Source organism: Osmerus mordax, chromosome 18 (genome assembly GCF_038355195.1).
Source record: "Osmerus mordax isolate fOsmMor3 chromosome 18, fOsmMor3.pri, whole genome shotgun sequence".
Taxonomy (NCBI): Eukaryota; Metazoa; Chordata; class Actinopteri; order Osmeriformes; family Osmeridae; genus Osmerus; species Osmerus mordax.
In genome coordinates this window covers 6,954,950-6,979,117 of record NC_090067.1, presented here as the reverse complement: position 1 = coordinate 6,979,117, position 24,168 = coordinate 6,954,950, and the positions used below count along the sequence as shown (strand labels likewise).

The 24,168-nt window shown below is 44.6% G+C and overlaps 1 protein-coding gene across 2 annotated transcripts; it reads right to left on the bottom strand.

Annotated features, from left to right (window-relative positions):
- Positions 1-67: 67 nt before the first annotated feature.
- poc1bl (POC1 centriolar protein homolog B (Chlamydomonas), like) lies at positions 68-14,503 on the bottom strand. Of its 2 annotated transcripts, none has more exons than XM_067255219.1 (11): positions 14,233-14,503; positions 10,980-11,501; positions 9,469-9,638; positions 8,499-8,688; positions 8,067-8,252; positions 7,775-7,892; positions 6,358-6,534; positions 4,299-4,430; positions 4,045-4,155; positions 2,551-2,703; positions 68-2,304 (listed from the first exon to the last, which is right to left on the bottom strand). In XM_067255219.1, the coding sequence occupies exons 2-11, from the start codon at positions 11,366-11,368 to the stop codon at positions 2,173-2,175; spliced, it is 1,758 nt and encodes a 585-aa protein (XP_067111320.1). In that variant the 5' UTR covers positions 11,369-11,501; positions 14,233-14,503; the 3' UTR covers positions 68-2,172. The 2 variants fall into 2 exon arrangements, with proteins under 2 accessions (XP_067111320.1, XP_067111319.1); XM_067255218.1 differs by having other exon boundaries at positions 10,980-11,458.
- Positions 14,504-24,168: the final 9,665 nt, after the last annotated feature.

Below are 24,168 nucleotides of genomic sequence, written 5' to 3'. Positions count from 1 at the left end.
TTTAAGCAAATTAAAATGATAAATAATTGAGGCAACGAGAAGGTAATTCGAGTGCCCTACTGTTTGATTGAGTACTCTTATTGTCAAAACAACAAAGAGACAAGGCAACCGGAGTGTTTTATTTTTCTATGCATGAGGACATCTATGGCATCTTGACAAATGGCACTATTTTCATAGAAGCTTTCGTGCCACTAGATGGCGCAAAAACAAAGGCTCGACTGTTACCGACACTTGATATTCCCATGCAATGCAAGGATGCCCAATTAGAACCGTGTGTACATATAAAAGCGTTCATACACTCTGCCAATTTATTTTTTATTTTTAATGTTCCAAGCATCCATCCTTCCGAAATTCACAACAAACGTCATTTTCATAATTTGTTTCATCATGTGATTAACTTCTCAATCTCTTGTGCTTCATTAGTAGTTCAAACACGCACAATTCCCTTATCATTTGCATCACATCATTTACAAAAAACAACAGAAAAGAAAATACATAGTAAAGAGTTGTTTTCTAGGATCAACCATTTCTTAACATATAAAAACATTTCAAAAAGCCATAAAGTGCAAAACACCACAAAAGACTTATATCAAATCACCTGCAGTACAAAGAAATCAACAAGCACTTCAACTGCAAAAAATAAGAATCAAGTTACATCAAATCTTTTTTTATGAAGATCTAATGTATGTTCTTTTAGTCCACAAAAACCCCATCAAGCCCCATTAGAAAAACCCAAAGACATCCCAGTTTAGAAGGGAGGAAGGATATAGCAGAATTCTGGTGAGCAAGTTTGGAGAGTGACACATGATTCTTTGAAATGAACTTGTCAAACCTACGGTCAATAGTAGGAACACAGTGTGCTAAAGCGAGGTCTGTCCATTAGGCTGCAGAGGTGAGACTTTGAGGCACAGTAGGCTAGTACTGTATGAAGGGCAACTTTTAATTTACAGTCCACAGAAGTCAAATCTAACAGCCACCATGGACCCCATGTCTTCTCACTGTGTCCCCCTCCCTCCGGTCAAATTGCACGTTAAGCTTAACAAACGCTCAACAGACGTCTTCAAGTCTTGCTCCAACAGCCTGTAGCCCGACTCCTGGGCGTCTCCTGAGACATAGTTCTGAGTTAGATCAGTCTAGTTCTGCTCCCAACAGCATATCACTCTCCCATGATTCCACACCATTGTCACTGTCACAGCATTCTGTACAGTCATGGGCCGTGCAGTAATATCTCAAAGATATCACACCGTCTCAGAGTAATGTCTCACTTAAAGTAGACACTGCTTAAGAGTCAACGTGTAGACCCAAGACTGATTATAGAATAGTATATAAGTGTAGATACATTTCCTATCGCCCATGGACATTCTTAAAACATTATTGGAAGTATATATTTGATCACCTGATGTGTGCCAGGTTTTGACGTCAAAACACTGATGAGAGAATTATTCAGCATCAGAAATGTAATGAGCTTCCTAGTCAAGGAGGACTCAACCCTTGTGTTATCTTCGGGTCATTCTGACCTATCAGTCATTGTGACCCACCGTCGTATTGCAACAACTTTACCGCATACAAAAACAAACTGAAGCATTTTCTTTTAACCGTTGGGCTGTCTCAGACCCCCCACATTGCGAAGTTTAAAAGAAAATGCTATTTATTTGTTTTTGTATTGAATAAAATTGGGTAAACACAACCATGGTTCGTTGTGAACCTTTGGGTCATGTGACCCAAAGGCAGCACAAGGGTTAAGGAAGATGAAGACCCCCCCCACGTTTCAAGGCACATGGTCTACAGACCTGTCTAGTATAGCACAAGAGAGAACAGTCTAAAAGCGAATACAAACACAATGTGTGTATGTATATACAGAATTAACAATGATGGGTAGAAATATTGGCACTTCAGGTGTGGTCTGGCCTCTTTTTCATCTGACGAAGGCACCGGAAGGGATACTGTACACTGTCAAACAGGAAACAGGCCTTGTGGTTTTTACCTCGGTCATGGTTTAAAAAACGTTGCCACAAGACTTGCATCCTAAAAGTCCTCGCTCCCCCAAAACATCTTGTCGTTGAACAAAATCTTTCTGTTCATTAAAATGAGTTTCAGGAAAACGCACCACAGAGGCCATCACACAAGGTCAAAAGGTCACTTGAAATGCCGCTTCCTGCTTCCTGTTTCCTGTCACCACTCAAACGTCCAGCGCTGGTTTTTGTCTGCAGGGGAGCACTTCTTCATCTGGATGTCTGTGCGTCCCTCGTTGGTGCGGTAGGACGTGACGCAGGAGTCGGAGAGAGGGTGGTAGATGCTGCCGTCCTGCAATGGAGCAAACATTCCCACTCACACAACTGGAGCCCAAGGTATGGCATGCTGTCGTTCCATTTGCATACAACATGCTGCCCCCCTTGCTTGTGTGCGCATACATGCAATGTGTGTGTGTGTCCTATAGGTTTGTATGCTTTCCTGTGCTTGTGTGAGCGTACAGGAACACACTGTGTTCCAACACCTTCTGTGGTGGCAGCGTGTGTTGGTGTCTGGGACGGTGGTGGGCGTGACACTCACGTCTCTGAACTCCCAGATGATGGAGGGAGGCCTGGGGAGTCTGTCACGAGGGCAGTGCCTCATCCCCACGTGGGTCTGGCCCTGCAGCACCTCAGCACACAGCTCTGTCACCGAGTTGAAGCGGATCTCCTTCTGTGATGTGTACTCAAAGTACTAGGAGGAGGGAGAGAGGGGTAGGGTGCGAGAGAGAGAGAGAGAGAGAGAGAGAGAGAGAGAGAGAGAGAGAGAGAGAGAGAGAGAGAGAGAGGGAGAGAGAGCGTGAGAGAGAATTTGTGTTCTCCGTTGGAGAGACACGTGTCAACACCAGTCATCTCTCCTGCCTTATCCGAACCCCTTTCCTCCACCCCTGTCTCTCCTTCTCTCGACCTTGTTGACTACGACAACTAAGACGGCAAGATTTGCCCCCGACAGCCCGTCTTAAGGTGTGCGCGTGTGTGTTTGTGTGTATGTCTGTGTGTGTTTGTGTTTACGTGATGGCATCTCATTATGGAGAACAAAGCCATAGCCATCTCCATCACCCGGACATATAAAGACTTAACCCCCACCACCACCACCCCTCCACCCACCAACTCATCATCCAGGTGTGTTCTTCCAGCCTGTCACAAACCAAACAACAATACCACCCTTGGTGCCCTTTAAACAGCCACAGGTAATCAATCTTCACCAATGCTTCTCCCCCCTCTCCTCTCCTCTCATCTCTGCCTCTGTCCTCTCCTCCTCATGCATCTTTTAGACTGAGTAATGGTTAGTTTGGAATAACAAGAACCGCCATCTTTCCCTTCTCCCTCTCCTCACTGTCTGTGTGTCTGCCTCAAACTTATTTACCCAGTCAATCATTGGTGCCATTCACCCATTCATGCTGTCCTGGCAGGGGACAAAGCTCAATGTAGCTCATGTATCTTTTAAATGGAACTAGGTCCCAGGAGACCGAGAGACAGACACCGAGGTTCTCGTTTCACATTTGGCAGTTGTGGAAACATTGATTTTGGTCTGTCACACGTGGCTGCTTGTGTGGTGGTGATAAGACACCTGATGCTCTGAATGCTTTGATGGGTCATCAGATCTACAAGGGTTGTGGAGGAGATCCATGGATGGGAGGGGGGAGAAGTGACCCAGACATGAAATATACAACATAGAGAGATCATTATGTAGGCTGTGAATAATCACACAAGAACTCATACATATTCACCTGTCATGTTTATACTAGTATATAGAAAAGGTTGTTAGTTTTTCATATTAAGAGGGAGGGTATTTATATATAAGTGTAAGCAGCCATATAAGAAACGGTATAAGAGCTCCTCTGTGTTGAGGTATTGGAACTGTAGCTTGTCTTCCTCTGTGGTCACCAGATACTATTGACATTCACTTCATTACATCTACCCAGCCAGCCATCCATCCCAGAGACATAAGGTCAAGAGAGGGATATGAGAGAGTGGGAGAAAGCAGAGAGGGAGGGCGAAAGGAGAGATTAAACAGAAGTGCAATACTATTCACCTGGTTGCCTCCCTGTCCATGACAGCCGAACAGAGAGATGTGCGCTCCTGTAGGACTGTGCTCTGGGGAGTTGTAGTCCAGACACTCTGAATGGATCCCAGAGCTACGAACCTGCAAGAAATGAAATATCGAAACAATAGAACACTCTTTACCCAGTGAAATAAGTCTTGCAGTATTCATACTACTGTAGCAGGTCAATGAAAAGATGTGCATCTTCACTCAGCTCATCCAAAGTGCAAGTTGGGGAAACTCACGGCTCCGTGCCAGCCCTCTCGGTCCTCAGGCACATGCAGGTCAGGGTAGATGTTCCTCAGGTACCAGTCGAAGCTCTGACACTTCAACCTGTCCCTCAGCACAACCCTCTCTGAGATGTCCCCGTAAGACTCCTGTATGAGAAACACACACAAGGTTTATTCCCTTTCTGAAACACTCTTTTACGGTGATTAGGGTGATCAGGTTTGTGTGTCATCATTGTGTGTGAGTTTCCTGGTTATCCCAGTTTACATCCTGTTGAGGACGTCGCTGCTTGTTGAGTTTGCTTGGGTGGAGCTTTTGAACCAGCCAACAGGGTGTGGTCAATGTGCACAATTCTGATGTTGGGAATGTGTTGCAGATGTTTGTCTAGTTCTGGGTGTTGCCTCTTTATAAATCCACAATGTTTGAACAACCCTCTTGTCAAACATAATTCAACTATATTAACGTAATGCATCATTATAAGACAACTGTTAAACTAGAGGTATTGGGTAAGGCTACAGATACAAGTATTTATTTGGGGGAGGCATTATAGTTCCTTAATACACAGTATAATATATTCTATTGTATATTTACATTTATTCATTTAGCAGACGCTTTTATCCAAAGCGACTTCCAAGAGAGAGCTTTACAAAGTGCATAGGTCACTGATCATAACAACAAGATAGCCACAAAACATCGCGAGTAGCCAAAACACGAAGCACACATTGTGAACAACCAAAGTAAGTTCCAAAGGGAAGAACCATAAGAGCATGTAGTTAAACAAGTTACAATTAAACAACATTAACCGCTATAAGTGCAAGTGTACCTGTGGAAAAAAGCAAGCAACAGTAATAAAAACAATATATCACAGCGAGAACAAAAATGTAAATCAGTTACCACTAACCACAAGAGCAACAAGTCTCTAAGCAAGAGTCATTGTGATCCTTGAGGAAACTAACATCGGGTCAAGCGAACCATTCCTAAGTACCGTTGTACTCCCGGAACAAGTGCGTCTTGAGCCTTTTCTTGAAGGTGGAGAGACAGTCAGTGTCTCTGATGGAGGTGGGGAGTTTCTGTTGATATTGTGTGTTGTGTGTAATAAACTAAATATTTAGCTAACAAACCATTAACAATTCAAGCCATTATCATGGCAAAATTTACAGAAGTGCTAGTTGTGGTAGTAGAGCTTAGTCTGCATAAGGACACCCAAACTATCCAATCTCCTTTGACTGGACAGGGTCATATTTAGCCACATGGCTCCTTATTTCCCTCAGCTAGGGTAATTTATGGTTTGATCAAAGATCCCTGCCATTAATAATGAACATTTCCAGAGAGGTGAAACTAAGATACATGAAACTTTGAAGTCAGCCAACACTGAACCTGAGAGGCTTGGCAAGTACACACACCTTTTGACATCAATAAATCCTATGATTCTGTATCTCTGCTACTGCTGCTGAACCATAGCACCTTTGTAGCTTTTAGAGCTAATGTGATTTCAATTAGCCTGGCTTCACATCTAAATAGATTTATCATGAAAGGATAACGACATTAAGATCCGTCACAAGTCTAAATAAACGTTGGACAAAATATGACACTGAGCTTTGGATGTGCTTTGTGGAAAGAACAACCCAGGGGTTCTCCTACGTGGTACTGTACATGTAGACACAGCATGCTGCTGTAGAGGAGGACCAGAGGACCTGGATGAGGAACATACTCTACAGGTGGCCTAAGAACTTAGCAGAACTTGACACATTAAAGGCAGAGTGTGTATGTTACAAAGCTGCAACGTGCCAACAATTGCAAGTCTCTACTAGCCTTTACTAAGTGATAACTTTAATAATAATAATCTAAATGCAAATATTAGGACCAGTTTCAACTCTAATCCAAGCCTATTTAAACATATTTGAGGTGTATTTGACATAGAACCCTAGTCTTGTATTTTGCCATCGGTCCATTTGATTTCATTATCATGAGCTATCTGAATCAGGTTGCAAGTCGTATTTGAAAATGTGATTCCAGCCATGGTTCATGGGCTGTTAACTACTGTTTGTTAACTGTTAGCTGAGCTGGCTGCAGTACCTTCCTGGCCGGTGGGTTCCTGTTGTAGAAGTGCTGCTTGTAGGAGTCCATCCAGACCTCGGCGGCACGGACGGTGTTCTGGAGGAAGTTGGGCCGGGCGTAGGGGGCCTTCTTGGGGAAGACGTGGCCCACGTGGGAGCAGGGGTGGATCTCCAGGCTGCCCCCGCACTGCCAGACCTGGGGAGGAGAGAGGGCAACACTTTAGATGCAGGAGCGTTAGTGTGTGTGATATGTGTTAATATAACTGATTAACTTTCTATGGCCTTATGACCTATTGATGCTTATTACAAGTGTCTGTATCTAAAGTGTTACCAGGAGCGAGCAGCACAGTTAGGGACTCTTTTAATATATTAGAAATGTGGATAATTAGACCATTATAGAGTACTACCAACTTGTGGGCGGGGGGTTCTATAAAGAATTGTATACGTTACAACTATTTACATTACAACAAAATTACTCACTCAATAATTCACATGGCTCATAAGGAATGCTTATTCCCAGGATTAACGACATTGTTGAATACCCAATAAACCTGTGCCTCAGATTCTTAATCCCCCATGCTGCCACTGAATACAAATCCCAGATTGTCCAAAAAACTGTTGTTAGGACCTCCTCTAGGACCTCAGATTTATGCTATGTATTTGCATATTTTAATTGCTTGTTTTTTCCCACCACAACTACACATCTCAGTAAAGCTCCCCTGGAGAGGTAAGTCTACTCCCTAGTGTACATGTAATAACTGCCTGCTTGAGTTATTCTCTAAATTAAAACAATCTTGCTCTCGCTATAACATATGCTAAAAGCCAGAGAGAGCACCACACATTACTTTAACATACCAAACATTTTTGTTTATGGCATATTTTCTTTGTCTTCCAAAACACAGCTGTAAACAATGCGGGGATTATAAATGATGCATGGTGTCCCAGTGAGAGCTATTTTATTTCCACATCCATAATACATCACTCGTGGGGACAGCCCATCCATCTTTCCTAAATACACACAAACAAACGCACAAAAAGTAAATCTGTGCCAGTTTTATTGACACAGACAAGTGAAAGGGGATGGTGGCTTGGTTACAAGGCATCTCCTATTATCTAAGTTGCGATGCCATTTCGGGTGGCAGCAAGCAGACACTAAGACTCACGGCCCTGGAGCCCTCTAACCACTCACAACAACTGATAATGACATGTTTGGACATCTATTTTGGGGAAGGCAGATACAAGATCCTTTTTGCTTTTGTCGCGATCCATTTTTTGTCCCGGTCCAGCACTCAACAAACATTTGAGGTCAATCGTAATGTTTGGAGAAACGGGGAAAAACGATGGAGAAGTAGGGAGGCAACGTGAAAAACAAAAGAACAATGAAAATATCTGAAAACCCAGTCCTGGAGCTTGTGGCATCCCCAGTCCTGACTCACCCTAAACGAGAGCTCCAGGTTCTCTCCTCCCCACACCTCCATGCCCATATCATAGGTACCCAGGTACTCAAAGTAGGCCTTGCTCACAGCAAACAGTCCACCCGCCATGGTAGGAGACCTGAAAGGGATGATCCGCTTTATTAGACAGCTACTGTGATCAATCAGATCAGAAAAGGAACACAGATGCACAAATATAGATATTCACTCGGTTCAAAGCATCCCATTTCAGATAAGAACTCATATTCGTTCAAAGGTCATCCCGTTTCGGTCGTTCGACCAGACAGGCACCGACCTAATGGGTTCGATGCGAGACTTGCGTCTGTTGCGGTCGGCCTCGGGGACGGCATGCCACTGGAAGGTCAGCCTCCAGTCGAAGCCCCCGATCATGGGCTCGTCCGTCTGCATGTAGAACTCAAAGGTGTTCCAGTCGATGGTGTCAATGACCGGACACACAATGGTGCTCTTGTTCTCACCAATCCTGCAAACGACAAATGCAGACCATATGAATTCCTAGAAACCGGACATGGTGTCAATAGTTTTTCTACGTTATAACACGAGCACACAATATTAATCACAAAGGGTATTTATTATTTGTCCACATTTCTCTCACGTTTTAGTGGTTTCTCATTCTAAACAGGCTATGCTACTATGGAAAAACACTTGTTAATACGTCCTATCCGTCTGAGAGCGTTGTCCTTGTTTCAGGATCAGCGTTGTGACGCACCTCTCCAGCAGAGGCTCGATCCAGCCAGGGACGCACTCGCAGTGACAGTCAAGGAAGGTCAGGACGTCTCCCGTGGCGTAGGTGGCGCCGATGAGCCTCGCCCTCACCAGCCCCTCCCTCTTGTTGGTGCGGATGAGGCGCACACGCTCCAGGTTGCTGATGTACCCAGCCAGCTGAGACTTCAGATAGACTGGAAAGAGAGAAAAAGAAATAAATAGAGAGAGAGAGAGAGAGAGAGAGAGAGAGAGAGAGAGAGAGAGAGAGAGAGAGGAAGGTCAAAGTTGTTATTATTTCTCTACTGTCTATTCTTTCTCTCATACGCTCTCCTCTTGTCTGATTTCTATTGCTTTCAAAAGAACAATGCTATGCCATTATTGTCAAGGGGAAAAAATATCTCTCTCCTCTCCTGAAGGACATTTATGATGGATTTTATAAAGGAGAGCCTGATGATCCCTCCTTGTCTTTTCATCCACTGTGAACACAGCTGGTCTGACAGTGGCATGGCTGACATTCTTATTGGTCTCAGTGGTTGAGGGAGAGGAAATGATGTCATGTAAGTGAGGCGAGGTCAGCTGAGGTAATAGCCGTCTGCGTAACGTCATGGAGAGAAAATCGTGTGGCCAGCAACCCAATTATCTCAAATATAAACATGACATTCAATTCAGACAGACAGTCTGAACAATCCCCTTCCCCCCGTTATGATCCTCTGTTTCTTTAATAGTTTTTTTTGCCTTCTGTCTTTCCAGCTGTCCTACTAATCCGCCTTTGCATACCTGTCTGTCAACGGCTCACTTAGACCTGTTATTGAAAACTGTTAAGTTGGCACGTCAGTTTTGGGAAGACATTGTGAGGCACACCCACAACATATGTCGGTTAGTTACTGTGTCAGTCATCTGGATGATCTTTATGCCTCATCTTCATTCTATTCATTCTAACTGCTCTTCACCCTCTCTCTGGTGGGGCGTCTCACCCCTCTCGCTGAAGTCGTCGATGAGGATGATCTCCTTCAGCAGGATGGCGGGGGTGGACTCCAGCACACTGTGGATGGTCCTGAGCAGGGTGGACCACGCCTCGTTGTAGAACGCTATGATGACGGACGTGGTGGGCAGGTGACGGTAGTCAAATATCTTCGCTCGACACCTGTAACACAACGGGGTGGCCAAACGAGTTAGGCGGGTTCGAGCAAGAAAAACAACAAAGGCGTTCAGGTAGAGAGTAGAACACCAGACCCTAACCATGACTTCAAAACCCTTAGCCAACAACGTTATGTAGACGTCTGGGAGTTAACCGTGTCCTTTTCAAGCTGCATGGGAGCTTTGCTGTTGGCTGGTGCAGGAGAGGCATTAGGTCTGAGGCTGGACACAGGAATACGAGAGAAGAGAAATCACACCAGAGCTCCACATACAAACACAGCCCTCAGAGGCCAGGGAGAAGAGGGGGAAATAAGGGGGGAGGGAAAGGGAGAGGGGTTGTATAGAGGAAAGGACTGAAACACCAGAGGATAAAAGAGGTGAGAAAAAAAGGCCTTTAAATGGAGGGGGTGGGAGTATAAGTATACTACTCTGTCTATGTGTGGTAACAGAAGGGTTCACCGGTGGTTCTGGCCTCACTCCAAGCCAACCACAGGCCCAGACAGATTCCCCTGTTGACTGTAAAGTCATTGAAATGTAAGAGGAGCTGCATGTCTCAGTAGAATCACATTGAAAAGTAACAAAAACATGAGATGAGAGTAATCCAAAGCGTGTGGTGTAAGTGCTCAGTCCGCTGTAGGCTCATTAGAAACGTGTGGCAGCTTGTGGAGCTTCTTATCTGTTTAATCTGTGGGCTACACATGATTACCAGATTCCCCTCTCCAACCAGGATGTCATCACTTGTTAGTGTTTTTAACTGTTTTTAATGGTAAAATCTGTGAGGTGTCAAGACCTTCAGGTTTAAGGTTAGAGTTAGGGGTTGGGCTAGTAGTGCCAGGATTAGCTGTTGTTCCTCAGTGATTATAGGTTACCTGCAGTTTTTGCTCTATCGGGCTAAAAGATCTGTAACAAACACGTTTGTTTTCATTTCTGAAATGTGAAACCCCACACACAAACGTTACGAATCTACTATATTCATGGTATTCATCCATCCCATCACAGTTTCAACACACACACACCTCTTTCGAAACAGCCCTGATGCCTATTGGGAGTCGTTACACAGCTCATTTTGAGTTATTTCTTTTTTGGGGGAGCTGAATAAAAATGAGGAGAACGCTCTCTTTTCTAGCGAACATTCTCATCGTCCTGTCGCAAGGTCTGGGACTCATTAATAGGAGGGGTGGGAGGAGATGTGCACTGGTGTAACTGCTCAGTGGTCTCTAGACGGGTCTAGTACTTTCGCCTGCCGAGCACCACAGAGTGGTGGTGGTGACCTGATCTAGGACCAGCTCGGCCACACCAGGGGCAACAGGGAGACACCAGCCGACGTCCGTCGGACCTGTGTACTTACTCGTACATCCTGTTGTCCTGGATGTGGCGATGCAGGGAGATCCTGTCGCTGACGTAGATGTTTATGGCGTAGCGCTCCACGCTGTCCTCCTCCAGCTTCTTGTCCTCGGGCCCCAGGTCGAGCCTGGTGGCCTTCCCCCACTCTCCGGGCGCGTTGCTGTCCGGAGGCGCCTTCACGTAAACGGGCCTGGTCGGCGGCTCCGCCGCCCTCCCCCCATCCTCCCCCCCCAGCGAGGCAAACTGCCGGACCAGCAGGGAGCGGCCCCCGCCATCCTCTCGGCCCCCGGAGGCGGACGCGGGGGCCAGGAACACGTAGGCCAGCCACAGGACGCCGACGAGGAAGAAGGTCTTGGTCAGGAGGTTGAGCTTGCGTGAGCAGCGCACCCTCATCGCCGGCCTCCTGCTGGCGCCCCCTCTGGCCACGCAAAGTAGTGAAGTAGCGCTACACAGTGGACACTACAGTGCCCAAGCCAGAGTCTTCTGTGGAAGATGCACACACGCACACACACACTGTTCAAGACAGCTGGAATAAAGAAATCAGCTAGTCTTACTACTGGTTAACAATTCATTGAGAAACCAAACTTTGTGCATACCGTTTTTCACTCCTGTCAAGCTAATTTGTTTAAGCACCACAATTCTTGGCCATTAGGCTCATTTCATTACACTCCGCCAGCGAAATTATGGTCAACAGTATTCACATCTAAATGAGGAAAACATGTCAAGGACAGCTTAGTAGTCGACCAGAACAATGATAATAATCATCATCCACCATTGACAAAAACAAACTTAGGGTTATGCTAAAACTTTCATTAAATAGAATGAATTTCAAAAAAGTTAGATCAGACTGATTAACACTGCAGTGTGTGTCCTTATTTGCCCTTTCTTTGGCACACAGTCTTAAGTATAAACTTGCAACAGTTTATGTTGTTGTTATAAAAAGTGTAGGGGTTCAACGTTTTGAGTAGACAACTTTTTAATTTTTTCAGTGACTCTTTTTTTACGTTGCCCATTCAAGCTCTCCAAACACCCAGCAATACTGACCCCTTTAAGGTCAATGAGCCATCCAAGATATATCCTCTCCCCTTAAGTATGCCAGGTTTATCAGTGTTAAAACGGAACTACAACTGTCCTGTGTGTAATCACTACATCAATATTTGAGCAGGGTACTGTAGCTCTACCATGGTAGTGACAGACTAGGGCTGAATAGAACTGAAATACCACCCTCCCCTCCCTGGACCTTTCAACTCCTGAGATATCCCTGATGATGGATTCTGTTCTCTCACACACACACACACACACACACACACACGCACACACACATCTGTGTGAGCACACATACACTTGTGGTGTCTGTCTCCCTACCACGGAGCTGTCTGTATTGTCAAAACTGGATTAGGAATCGTTAGGGTCTGTGTATGTGTGTGTCATGGCCACGTCTGGGTTTGTGTTGCATTGTTGAGTCACTAAGCCCGAGGGCTCCTGCTGAGCCCCACTAAGGCGTCAGCGGGCTCCTTTCACAGACCTGGTCCCCGTCCAGGGAAGACGGAGTCCTGAACTTACACTAGACAGAAAACAGAACACCATCAACAAAAACTAAAAAGTGTATCCATCCTTGCAATAGCGATATGATCCTAAAGCTAGATTCATGAGGACTGGTCTACAGGGTTAGGCATGCCAGCTTAGAAGTTATCGTGATAATCAAACCTTGGTCTGAAAGTCCTAAACCAAGCTTTTTAAAACTTCAACCTAGTTTGGCCAATGTTTCTAATGGTATAGATATTGGGATGGAGATGGGTTGGAGGGCCATGTTTTTGTCTGTGAACTAATGCTCTGGCTTTAGCTCAGTGGTCTAATACAGTCTAGCACTGTACTGACATCTCTTCTGTCCAGGGTGGTGTGCACCAGAGCACTCAGCACCTAATCTTAAGAAAGACATGACCACAGTAGCAGCTCAGGTAGATGCTTTGCTAGGAGTTCAGTGTGGAGGGTTTAGTGTATACTGCACTACCTGCAGAGACATTCCATCCAGACACCTTGTGTACATTTGTAAAGAACACTATAAAAACTGACCAGGAAGTATGCTGCATTGACATACAACCCATAAGCTTTTTACATGTCAGCCCCACCGTAAATTGCCATTTTGACATAGATCACACATTACGCTATGACACATCAGTACAACTGGTGTTCCTTTGTAGTACACTGTGGAACATTCCAAAGCTCCTTGAACATTCTATTTGCCTGGACTAGCTGAACAGGACTTCTGGCAAACCTGAATCTGAGAGGGGCCTATATACAGTCAGAGGTCTTAGCCAATAGCCACTGTTGACACATAATAGAGAGAACGATCTCTCTCTTTCTTCACAAACACAAACAACTCTCTGATGATTACACTAAGAGTAAACACAGTCAATAAGCAGAGAAACCATGCATAATCATACAGAGTTCAGAAATGCATGGACTTCCGACACACTGACGCCTATGCCCATCTCGACAAATGAAATTATATCGAGTATTAGACTGGAAATTTAGCTCAACATTGTTGAAGGGGCATGACCTACAGCGTGATAAGCCAGACCTGTTAGAGGGGAGATTCTTAGAATGGTAAACTCAATGACACATCAGAGGAACCAGCTACTCAGTAGACCTGACCCTAAACCCTAAATTGACTCCTTGTTCAAACTAAATGACCTGTCATTATAGTGACAGAAGTGATATGCAACATTAGGGTATATGGTTATCACAAATGTATTACTTAGGTACCTTGCTTTACAATCACACCTCTTATAAACCTCTGACAAAACTCAAAGCTAAAGCTAAAGAATAATCAAACTTCAAAACAATATAAAGTAATTTGAAAGTTAGATATAATTATCTCACACAGAGCCATTTAGAGGGTAAAATCCCTATAGACCTATGTGAGAAGCAATAACAATCTCCGTGCATGAATTTATTGGACGGGGACACACTGTATAATTTTGTCACTCATGCAACTACCAACTTCTGACGGCGAACTTGCTAACTTACTTCATACTAACAAACTACATCACTGCAGTAAGATAGCTAACTCAATTGCAAGAAAACTGCCACGAGTTCTCCTTGTAACGTGAAGTTCTTAAAAAACGAAAGCAGCTCACAACACAAAACCATCAAGCGACAAATAAATGGGAGGTCGTATCTGAACTGTCTCGGGCACCACTCATGAATTGAAGTTTATTCATTAGTTAAACGAAATACGTGTATGCTTAACCTACCTTCTCTACATTCCATGCTCTTTGCAGCGGCTGTTGAGAGTTCTTGTCACTAAATCTGACTTGTATGTAGATGTTGCAGCGGTCAGCATATCCACATCCTTCTTTCCACGTTGACGATGTTGCGCTGTTAGCAAATAGGGCTAGTCTAAAGCAACTAGCTTGGCTTCCGCCGGCGGTCACTTTTGAATGCCCAGTAAATTAATCCTTCGTGCATTCTTTGGACAATGCTGAACAAGATATGACGAGAAGTTTACGATGTATATTAAGGTAGACTATCATATAAAACTTAGGAGTTTCAGATTTCTTTCTGAAATGCGGAGAAACTGAGCTGTCATTACCTTGGACCAAAGATCATCAGGAAGTTTGAAAAGTTGGTCACGTGACGATTTGGTTGCAGGGAGGGAGCAAATGTATAGTAATGCTCCGAATAATGATGTGGTTTTAGGCCTTGACTTTAACCCCAGTTTGCTGCTGAACAGGGTCGTAAATGACAAGGATATTATGTTTAACTTTCATAAAACCTTCTTAGTGTCATTCCATGGGGTGCACTGTAGCCTACTAGGACATTCCTAGACAGATTAGATAGGGGGATGAGAATACAATGTGAGCTATGGAAGTCATGAAGGCATTTCTTTTTTTCAAATTGGCAAACTTGGAAGGACAAACCTTTAGAATCTGAAAGCACTAATGCATCTCAATAAGTACCCTCAAGTATGCTACCACAGGTTTACAGATAAGCTGCCTTTAATGTGACGTAACAATTTCTCTACCAGTTGAATTGCTGTCATAGGCCAGGATTGTGTTCCCACTGCTCAGACCGGACCTGCTTTGTCAAGCACCATTTTAGATCATTGTTTGCCAGACACCTGCAGCTGCAGTTCCTGGCATTGTGTCAGTTTTTTCTTCCTCCTTCTCTTTCCTTTCCTTCTCCCAGTTAAGAACAATTTACACACCTTTCTGTGTGAGGAGCGCAGTCTGGTCCAAGAGAGGTCTTGTTTCCATGATAACTTCCTCCGTAACAATGAGGACTCTTGTACGGGTCTCACATGTCAACCTTTCCCCAATTTAAGCAGACGGTTCATTCACAACCATTGCAGATGGTCTCATGTTAAAAATAACCCTCTTCATGTCCTTCTACTAGTCCTTCGATTGAACGAAATATTACAAATATAACACCTTAAGTAGAATGTGAACGAGCACAGTCTCACCATCCATGTGCCATCGCAAGATGAGTCTATGCACCATGGGATATGAAGATAACCCTGACTCAATATACAAACATTTTCCCCCTGTGAACCTGAATGATTCAGATCAGTTTAGGTGAGCCGCTGCTCCATTAGAAACAGAGCAGCTAACCTAGTTAAGACGACCTGTATCCAAACAGCCCTGCTGAGCCACCTCGGTCTGATACGGCTGATTAAGCCTATTATCTTGCATGTTGTCATAAGTTACTGCAATTCAACTGCAGTCCAGTACGGAATCTCATACTCTCCACACCTCAGTTATATGATGTTACAGTACAGGTATGCAGAAGAAGAACAGCTATGGATTTTTTCATGTTGAACTATTGGTCTCTGGTCAATATTTGACCAGAGGTGTAGTGTGTGTGGGGGAAGGGTTGTTAATCAAGGTAAATGTCGCCATCTAGTGTCTATCTAACTATAAAGGCAGGAATGTGTGTGTGCGTGTGTGTGTCAGTGCCTGTGTCTCAAGGACATGCAGTGATGCGTGTGTTTGGATGAGAGTTCACGTAAATATGAATATATGAACAAATTCGCTACCATGTTGAGCTTCACAAAACGATGGCGGCATGGATCTCAAGAGAAATAAACATAGTCGTGCTGAGCTACACTCAGTGATGCCACTGCATACCACGTGCACCACTCACTAGGACTTGGGTGCCCCGTGTTAAGCGCAAGGTTGCCTTCTGTCTACCATAAGGTGCCCCTATGGTAGTTAAAATGGGATAAAAAGTGCCCTCGACTGTGTCCCAGTGTGCAAGAAAATGTTATGCAGTGCCCTAATGGGTGCCCCTGCAGTGGAGAAAATGGGAAGTGTCCTCTGGTTTCCCTTTTTATTTTTTACACCCCTGCCCCTTAGACAACCGCTGGTGTCCCAACATTGTGAATAAACTATCGGTTTGAAACCACACACACGCACCGACTAACTCTGAAGTGTCACTGCATCGTTTATGTCTGCATCACAACTCAATTTTGAATGAAGCTTTCTAACTGGCCTGTTATTCCATTACTCAAATTGCACGCCTGCTGGCCATTTCAGCCGACAGCTCAATAAATCACCCTGAATGAGAGGTCGTCTCGAAGGTCCACGTTCCATCATATAATTTAATTGAGACTGTCCAGCCCCTAGATCCTTCAGCAGTATGGAAAAGAAGGACCTTCAATTGAGAGGGCTGCTATAACCTGTCAATTACCCAAACTTGGACTTAGAGTCTGACCTGTCATTCAACCTTTGTGTCCCGTTAATGACTCATAATTAGGGGGGGGTGTAAACTCAGCATGTTGGTTCATGCACAATGTTTGTGCACTAAATATTCTGTCTTGCTCAGTCTCCTCTTCCTCAAATGAACTCTCTAACCAACTAAGCTCTCTCTATTTCTCGTCGTCCCGGCAACTTTGGAGAGAGTCTAGAGGGTGTTTGTTTTTTGTATCACTATCTAGGAAAAAAGAGAGAGAAGAATAGAAGGAGAGAGAGAGAGAGAGGCTTGATGCTTATGTGAAGCAAAACTGCTTGGCTCAACTGTTCAGAGCAATGTTGAAAGATCGAGGACGGAGAGGAGAGAAGAGGCCAGACTGCTTTAGAATTGGGATCTGTTCAGGAACGGGGGAGCTGTCCACAGCCCTCTGCCAGGAGGGAACTTGTTTGTGACAGCTGCCTGGATAAAACTGTTTGTGGCTGTACATATAGAGTATGGCTTCGTCATTGTGTGCCTAAGAAGCAGTTATGTCAAAGCAGCTTTATAGGAAAACAGCATCCCATGCAGTATTTCGGATGTCACAGCAATTTTATGTAAATTATTTAAATGTAGTATTATGTAAATAGACCTAAGTGAAATTAGAATTCAGTGGTTGTTTGCTAATCAGTACGCAAAGTATAAGCCTCTGTGGCCAAATGCAGTTAGAAGGTTTTTCTCCTCTTAAGAATGCTTCCCTTCTACTGGTGAGTATACGTGAAGACAGACCTGGTGGGCAGCAGGGTTGAAGCTATTTACAATTATGTCCAGTAGAAGAGGGACCTATACAATCTGAGTTGATCTCTCTTTCTTTTCTCTCTCTCTCTCTCTCTCTCTCTCTCTCTCTCTCTCTCTCTCTCTCTCTCTCTCTCTCTCTCTCTCTTTCTCTCTTTACACCCACAGACCCACACACACACGTGGTTAAAGGACACCGGGGGAGTGCATGTCGCTATTGCCAGCTGCATGAGTCACAGCCCGACGGGGTAACTATGCTCCTGTGGAGCCTGGGTCCTCTGACTCCTTCTGCCAGCTCCTGATAACACTGTAGGAGTTGTGCCCCCTTCCTTCTACCATTTATCAACATTCGGGGACAGTGAGATCATTCAGGACGTGGTCTCACCATGGTACTTTCTTTCATTGCCACTGGCCCCCATAAACGCACCCACCACCCTAAAATACCAATTCGATATGTTGCGATGTTCTCCCCCTTTTAATCGGTAACTTAACTACCGGTGCATGACAGAGAGCCCTAGCACGGTCGGTCTGTTCATATCTCAGCTTTCCAGTCTATCCCTATAGCTTACAAAAACGCCTCAGTAAAACAGATGAGTTTTCAGTACAGTCACTCTAAATCTCTCCAATAGCTTGAGTTATTGTTCTGCTCTTAACCGTGAAGCAAGCCTCCAGCGCTATCTTCTGGGATGAGGTTGTTAAGCGCTCAAAGCCAGAGTCTTAACTCCTGAATAATACAAGCTGTACATTTGGCTGTTGATAGATAAACATAAAATCCAATCGAAAAAGGGTGACTATCTTGACAGTGAATAACTGTTTGTGATGTCTTGTTTTTTATATAGACCTTAGCCAAACGTCGAAGTTTTCCAGAACACTACTTCTACAACAAGTCCCACGCTTTTTAGACTATTCAAGAGAAAATGTGGCCTTGGCTTAAAAAAATTGAGTTAGACATGAATAAAGCATGAAGACTGTGCTGATGGGGCCCAGTTTCAGAGCTGTAAGAGAATACCTGTCACTGTGAGTAGTCTGGTTGGCCCTACGGTCACCTTGAGCCTGCACAGCCAACCCCTGCTGTCTGTCAGATGATAACTCAGCACTCTGAGAGGACACACACAGACGCACACACACACACACTGACTGATGGGGGGGGGGGGGGGGGGGGCAGTCCCTGGAGCCCTCTCAGTGAATAGCAGCAGTGATTGGAACTGAGGCCTGGATGAAGAGAGTAGCCTCAAGGTCTGTTCTGGAAGATGTGAAAGGACATTTATCTGGTTTAACGCTGATATGGAGGTTTGCTCCCCTCTTGGAAAGGAAGGGGCTGATATCTCACTCATTTTGCATTAGCCTTGATGGATGTAAATCCAATTATGGTCAGGTATAGCCCTCTTATGATGATGAATAGATGTGTTATTTTTTTCAAGGGTATATTTCCCCAAAATTCAGCCGTCAACTCTGTGAAGCGAGGTATGCTGTGATGGTCGCATTAATAAAAGTCCTCTTCCTCAATTCCACACCAGCTTCCAGCAGCACAAAATGCAGAATGTTCTGTGCGTCAAATCATTTCACAGGAGCCGTGTCTAACTCACATCAAAACAGTGACACTTGAATGGGCATATTTGCTACACACACATACACACACACCTGAACACTAGATATTAAACCATATTTGTTGCTTAAGGATTATTTAGTTCCACCTGAATAATTAGTTCCAACAGCTTGTCTAAAATCAAAAGCTGCAGCTCCACCTCAGATACGCTTACCTCCGGTTTCCCTCCCTCTGTCTCACACTTTCTCTCTCTGTTACTCAATTTAAATTTCTCTCTCTCTCTTCACCCCCCTGGGTGCAGGTAATCCTAGGATAGACTCTTTATTGGGTACTGGTCCCCTCTGAGTGGGGCACATAAACAATGTGTAATTAAGGACTCTCCCTATAGATTATTTACTTTGTATCCGTCTTTCTGTTTCGCTCAGTCTTCAGTGAAGTGGTGGGCTAGGACGTTTTCATCCGTATGCAATTGCAATAAGACATTGGTATTAAAGACTAGTGAGATATGCTGCAAATCTGACAGGTTCAAGTACCTCATCTTGCGATTCGTCTTCAAACGCCCGCCAGCCCAGCTGAAATTTGAATTGTGTGAGCTGAGTCAATTACTTGAAAATACGACAAAAACAACTGTGTAGTTTTTAATGAATTTGAAAATGTATTTCTCTGTAAAAAACTGGTAAGATAGCCAACATGCTATCTAAGAGCATGCCCTTGAGAGTGATAACCATCGCCAAATTGCAATAAGCTAGTAATGACCTCTAGAGCAGCCTGAAATATCAAATAACAATATTTTGTTTGCTGTGCCTTCACAGTAAAGGCATTCAAACACATGTTGTAAACATGAAGCCTACTGTTGTAGGAAAACAGCAGGTGTACTAATGTGTAGTCCAGCCATACTGTGGCAGACTTACAAAACGACACCTTGTGGCATTCTGAACAGTGTCTCCCTGATATCCTTACACAAAAACAACCTGGAGGGAGGGTGGGGGGGGGGGGATGGGTGACTGAAGCTAGGTATTCTTGCTCCTGCATTTCCATTCTAATCAACTCACACCACATCATCTTCTGTCAGAGACGGACTTCATTTCACTCGTCTGAATCACACCGCTTGTCTCTTACAGCCAAAGCTTGTTGGTCGGCGAGTGGCAACGCACAGAGAATACTGACACCTAGTAGCAGATGGTTCTTCAACCTCTCCTCCCTTCCTCCACTCGCCTCCTTCCTTTAACTATGTCCTTCCTGTTGCTCTCATCCCTTTCTTTCCCTGCCCCTTCTCACTCGCCATTTTTTTCCCCAGGGAGGGAGGCTGTTATTTGTGTGTGTGTGTGGACACTGGTCTGTTTGTGGCTGATATTCAACAGTAACCTTGGGGGTGTTAAAGGACTATTAATACCAGAAGGCCATTCTTCCCTGTTTCAGACAGCTTTGTTCAAGAGCTAGGTGACTCTAACCGAGAATGACCAATCATAGAAAAGTTGTGGAAGACAAGGAAAATTATAACATAAGGATGAAACAGTCAATGGAACTTAAAACTGTGTTATAACTGTTAAAGGTAAATACATTGATAAAAGACACCACCAGTACAGGTAGACAATAGTGGAAAACAAGCTAAACTACACAGTGTAGAAGAAAGCCTGTTAGGTGTGCATAAACAGCATGTAAAAACAATGTATTGTTTAAAACAGAAGAACACTGTGGACAACTTGACCCACGGCTGACTGGACTGATTGGTTCCAGTTAGGGAATGTTCTGCTTCAGCCATTTGTGGACTGGCTCTGAAGAGGTGTTGTCAGAGGTGTGTTGACTGGTGTGTTGTGCGGCAGTGTTGCATGACAGGTCCGCTGGCTGCAACACAAGACACGAGCGGGGGAGAGAGGCAGGTCCCATGTCCTGTGTTGCAGCCTCCGGCCCCGCCACCATCCCTTGGTCACCTCGGGACCACTCCGAACCTCTTGAATAACTGCCTCACTGCAGAGGCAAACACAGGGAGGGTAGAGAGCGGGATAGAGAGGAAGAGAGATCAAGGTTAGCAAGAGTGGAGTGTGGTCGTGGGTGAAATTGTTTGAGAGAGGAGGGTAGGAGCAGGAGTGCAGAGTTCGAACTGGTTTAGAAAAGAAACGAGAGAGAGAGAATGGGGGAAAGAGCAGTGAGAGAAAGAGAAGGTGAAGGCATTTAGAAAGGAGAGAAAGGGAAGACTGAGGAAATTAGATACAAAAAGACAAAGAGGAGGACGAGAGAGAGAGAGAGAGAGAGAGAGAGAGAGAGAGAGAGAGAGAGAGAGAGAGAGAGAGAGAGAGAGAGAGAGAGAGAGAGAGAGAGAGAGAGAGAGAGAGAGAGAGAGAGAGAGAGAGAGAGAGAGAGAGAGAGAGAGAGAGAAAAAAACTTTGTCCGTACCACAGACTGCACATTCATCACCTGGGCAATGAAAATAGCCTGAATCACCTTGCATCAGGGAGGTTGTCTCTGCTACTACATCTCCCGTCTCTGCATCCAACAGTCGGGGGGGAAATGCTCCCCTGGCCCAGATTGGCTGACTATTTTAATGACTCCTGCAGCCAGTGTTTCACTGGGATGAGGAAGAAGAAAGGGGGGGGGGCAGATATTATAAGACACATGCTCTTGCCTTGACAAAGGCATCCATATCATACTAGATTGTTTGTGCTGAGTAGATGTGTCTATGCAGAAGGTGAGGGCACAAAAAAGGTAATGGGCTGTCTTTGTTGTATGCTATTAAGTTGTTATTCTCTTTCTCTCTCTCTCTTTCTCTCTCTGTAAGAGACATCCATGCCCTTGGCAGTAAAGGTCACGGCAGTGTGAACTGTGTCCAGCCTCCCTCACAACAAAGGTCGGAAAATATCACCACTTTTCATACATGATTTTCATGCAAAACCCCCAAACCTAATTAACCATCACTTGATTCCAGCCCCCCCCCCCCCCTTCCTAACACACATGCACACAGACACACAAGGATTATTTTGTTTAGCTTGGCTCCGACTTTAATCACACTCCCAAGCAATACTACACCCGCGTCTTTAACTAAAGGTGGGAAGAATAACCTCTTTCTTTGTCTTTGTGGTCAAATACAAACAGAGGTACCTCTCTTTCTTTTCTTTCCCCCCTTCTTACTGACTGTCCATCCATCCTTCTATCTCTCTCTCTGCACCTACAGAGTGAAAATGGCTCCAACCTAGATTCTAGACTTTGGGGATATGAGCTCACAGAGGACAGAGCGTCGAAAGACGAAGCGGGCGAAATAGAAAGGCAAGAAGAGCCTGCAGCGAAATTCAACTCCTCCCCACCCTTCCGCTATCCAGGACAATATGGTAAGGCCCAGATATAACTGAAACTGCTAGTTAGGGAGGCTGGGCAGTTGCATGTGGCCACAGCTGCTTGAATCTGTGAAAGTTTAGAGGATCCAATATCAGACATATGAATCAGTACAGTGAGAGAAAGAAAGAGATTGATAGATAGATAGAGAGAAAGAGAGAGAGAGAGAGAGAGAGAGAGAGAGAGAGAGAGAGAGAGAGAGAGAGAGAGAGAGAGAGAGAGAGAGAAAATCTCAAAAGACTATTATGATCTAAGCATTAAATGCGCAGGAATCCTGACATGTCCTGCTAAAATCAGACAGAATTTTTTGTTTTATCAAGAACAGACAGCAATTTGGGACGTTTCTATACTGGAAGCTGCTCGAGGCGACGACTTGTATCCTGTGTTAAAGAGTTCACCCATGTCCACAGCTAATTACTTATGTGAATTGCCTTTCATTTCGCTGGCAACAATGGGTTGGACGGAATTAAAATGAGTTTGTTCAGCGAAATACTGCAGAGACGCAGTCCGCAATTACTGTGACTTGTAATTAAACTATTGATGTAAGTTATTAAGTCCTACTCATTCTTCCTGATCAGGGCTTTGATAGTATGGAGCGGAACGGATACGTGCCTAGCATGGCTTTAACCAATCACAAAGAAAGACGGTGTCCCTTTATTCTCTGGGTTCAGACAACACTTCAATGGTGTATTGTGTTCTGTTCCACAACGACCTTGCTCCTCAGGTAAGCTTGTGGCTGCCTGGCTGGGTTGAATGAATGACTGCATCAGTTTGCATGGTTGGGAGATAGGAGGGAAAAAGGCTGGGTATGATTTTCTGGTAGAAATCAAAACTAGTGTAAATGTATGCTCTGCATTGACTAGAGACTGTGTTAGCCTGCTGAGCTGAATGTAGGGTTCACACTTAGTAAGATGATCCTGAGCAGGCCTCACCCAACCAGCTCTGCTACAGTATACTGAACTGCCAAGACTGTGATGGCCCCTTCACTATCACTACCTCCACCAGAGATCTCCATCTTGCAGTGTTGGCATCAATAACAAGGTGTCTGTGTGTGTGTGTGTGTGTGTGTGTGCATGTTCATTTAAAGAGGTGAAATCATGGTCTTTAAAAAAATAGAACCTCTTGCTCTCTAAAAGACCCAGTGTTCTGCGAGACTCTAGCCGATCCACACAAGCATGACCAACCCAAGATCTATTCCTTGGAGTTTCTCTATTTCTCTTTTCATGAGGGCTTGTCATCGGGGGAAGATACGTATACCGTCTCATACTGGACATTGATGGCTTTAGAAGGCTTGTTCCACAGTGGGAGACAGCAAACTAGAACATCACTTGAGTAAGAAACGAGGGGAAGAATTTGCTAATGAGATTGAATAACCAGTTCACCTCAATCCAGATTCCAGGTGTCCACAGAACTCATGAAACGAGCACAGCTAAGTAGATCAAAACTAGTGACTTCCTGGGACTACTTTGTAATGCAACATTCTCGGAGGGACACATTCTCCAGTTCCCTGGGAGTGGTAATATGACCAAGGAATTGACACAGATTAGGTGTTTTGCCTTTCAGTAGCAAGTGTCTTCTGCATCCACCACACACAAATACATTGAAGAGGATGGCAAAGAGAAACCAGACATACTTTAAGTGCGGACTAACTGAAGGGAGACTGCAGCATCTTCCAAGTCAATGCTCCTGTCAATTCTCAGCAAAGGTTAGCTTCACTGCAAGCAGAGGAGGTTCTTCTTCCTTTCTAAATCGTGTAATGAAAGGAGACATTTTGCAGATGGAGAGTGCAGAGCAGAAGTTGCAAGCATGAGTTCAAACTCTAAATCAGTAATGATGGGCTCAGTGAAGTGCTCTT

Coding starts and splice junctions, on each gene's coding strand:
- poc1bl (XM_067255219.1), bottom strand. CDS start 11,368: ATGAGGGTGCGCTGCTCACGCAAGCTCAACCTCCTGACCAAGACCTTC. Junction 7,893..8,066: donor TCTCGCATCGAACCCATTAG/GTCGGTGCCTGT, acceptor CATCCCTTTCAG/GTCTCCTACCATGGCGGGTG. Junction 4,431..6,357: donor GGAACCCACCGGCCAGGAAG/GTACTGCAGCCA, acceptor TTTCTCATACAG/GAGTCTTACGGGGACATCTC.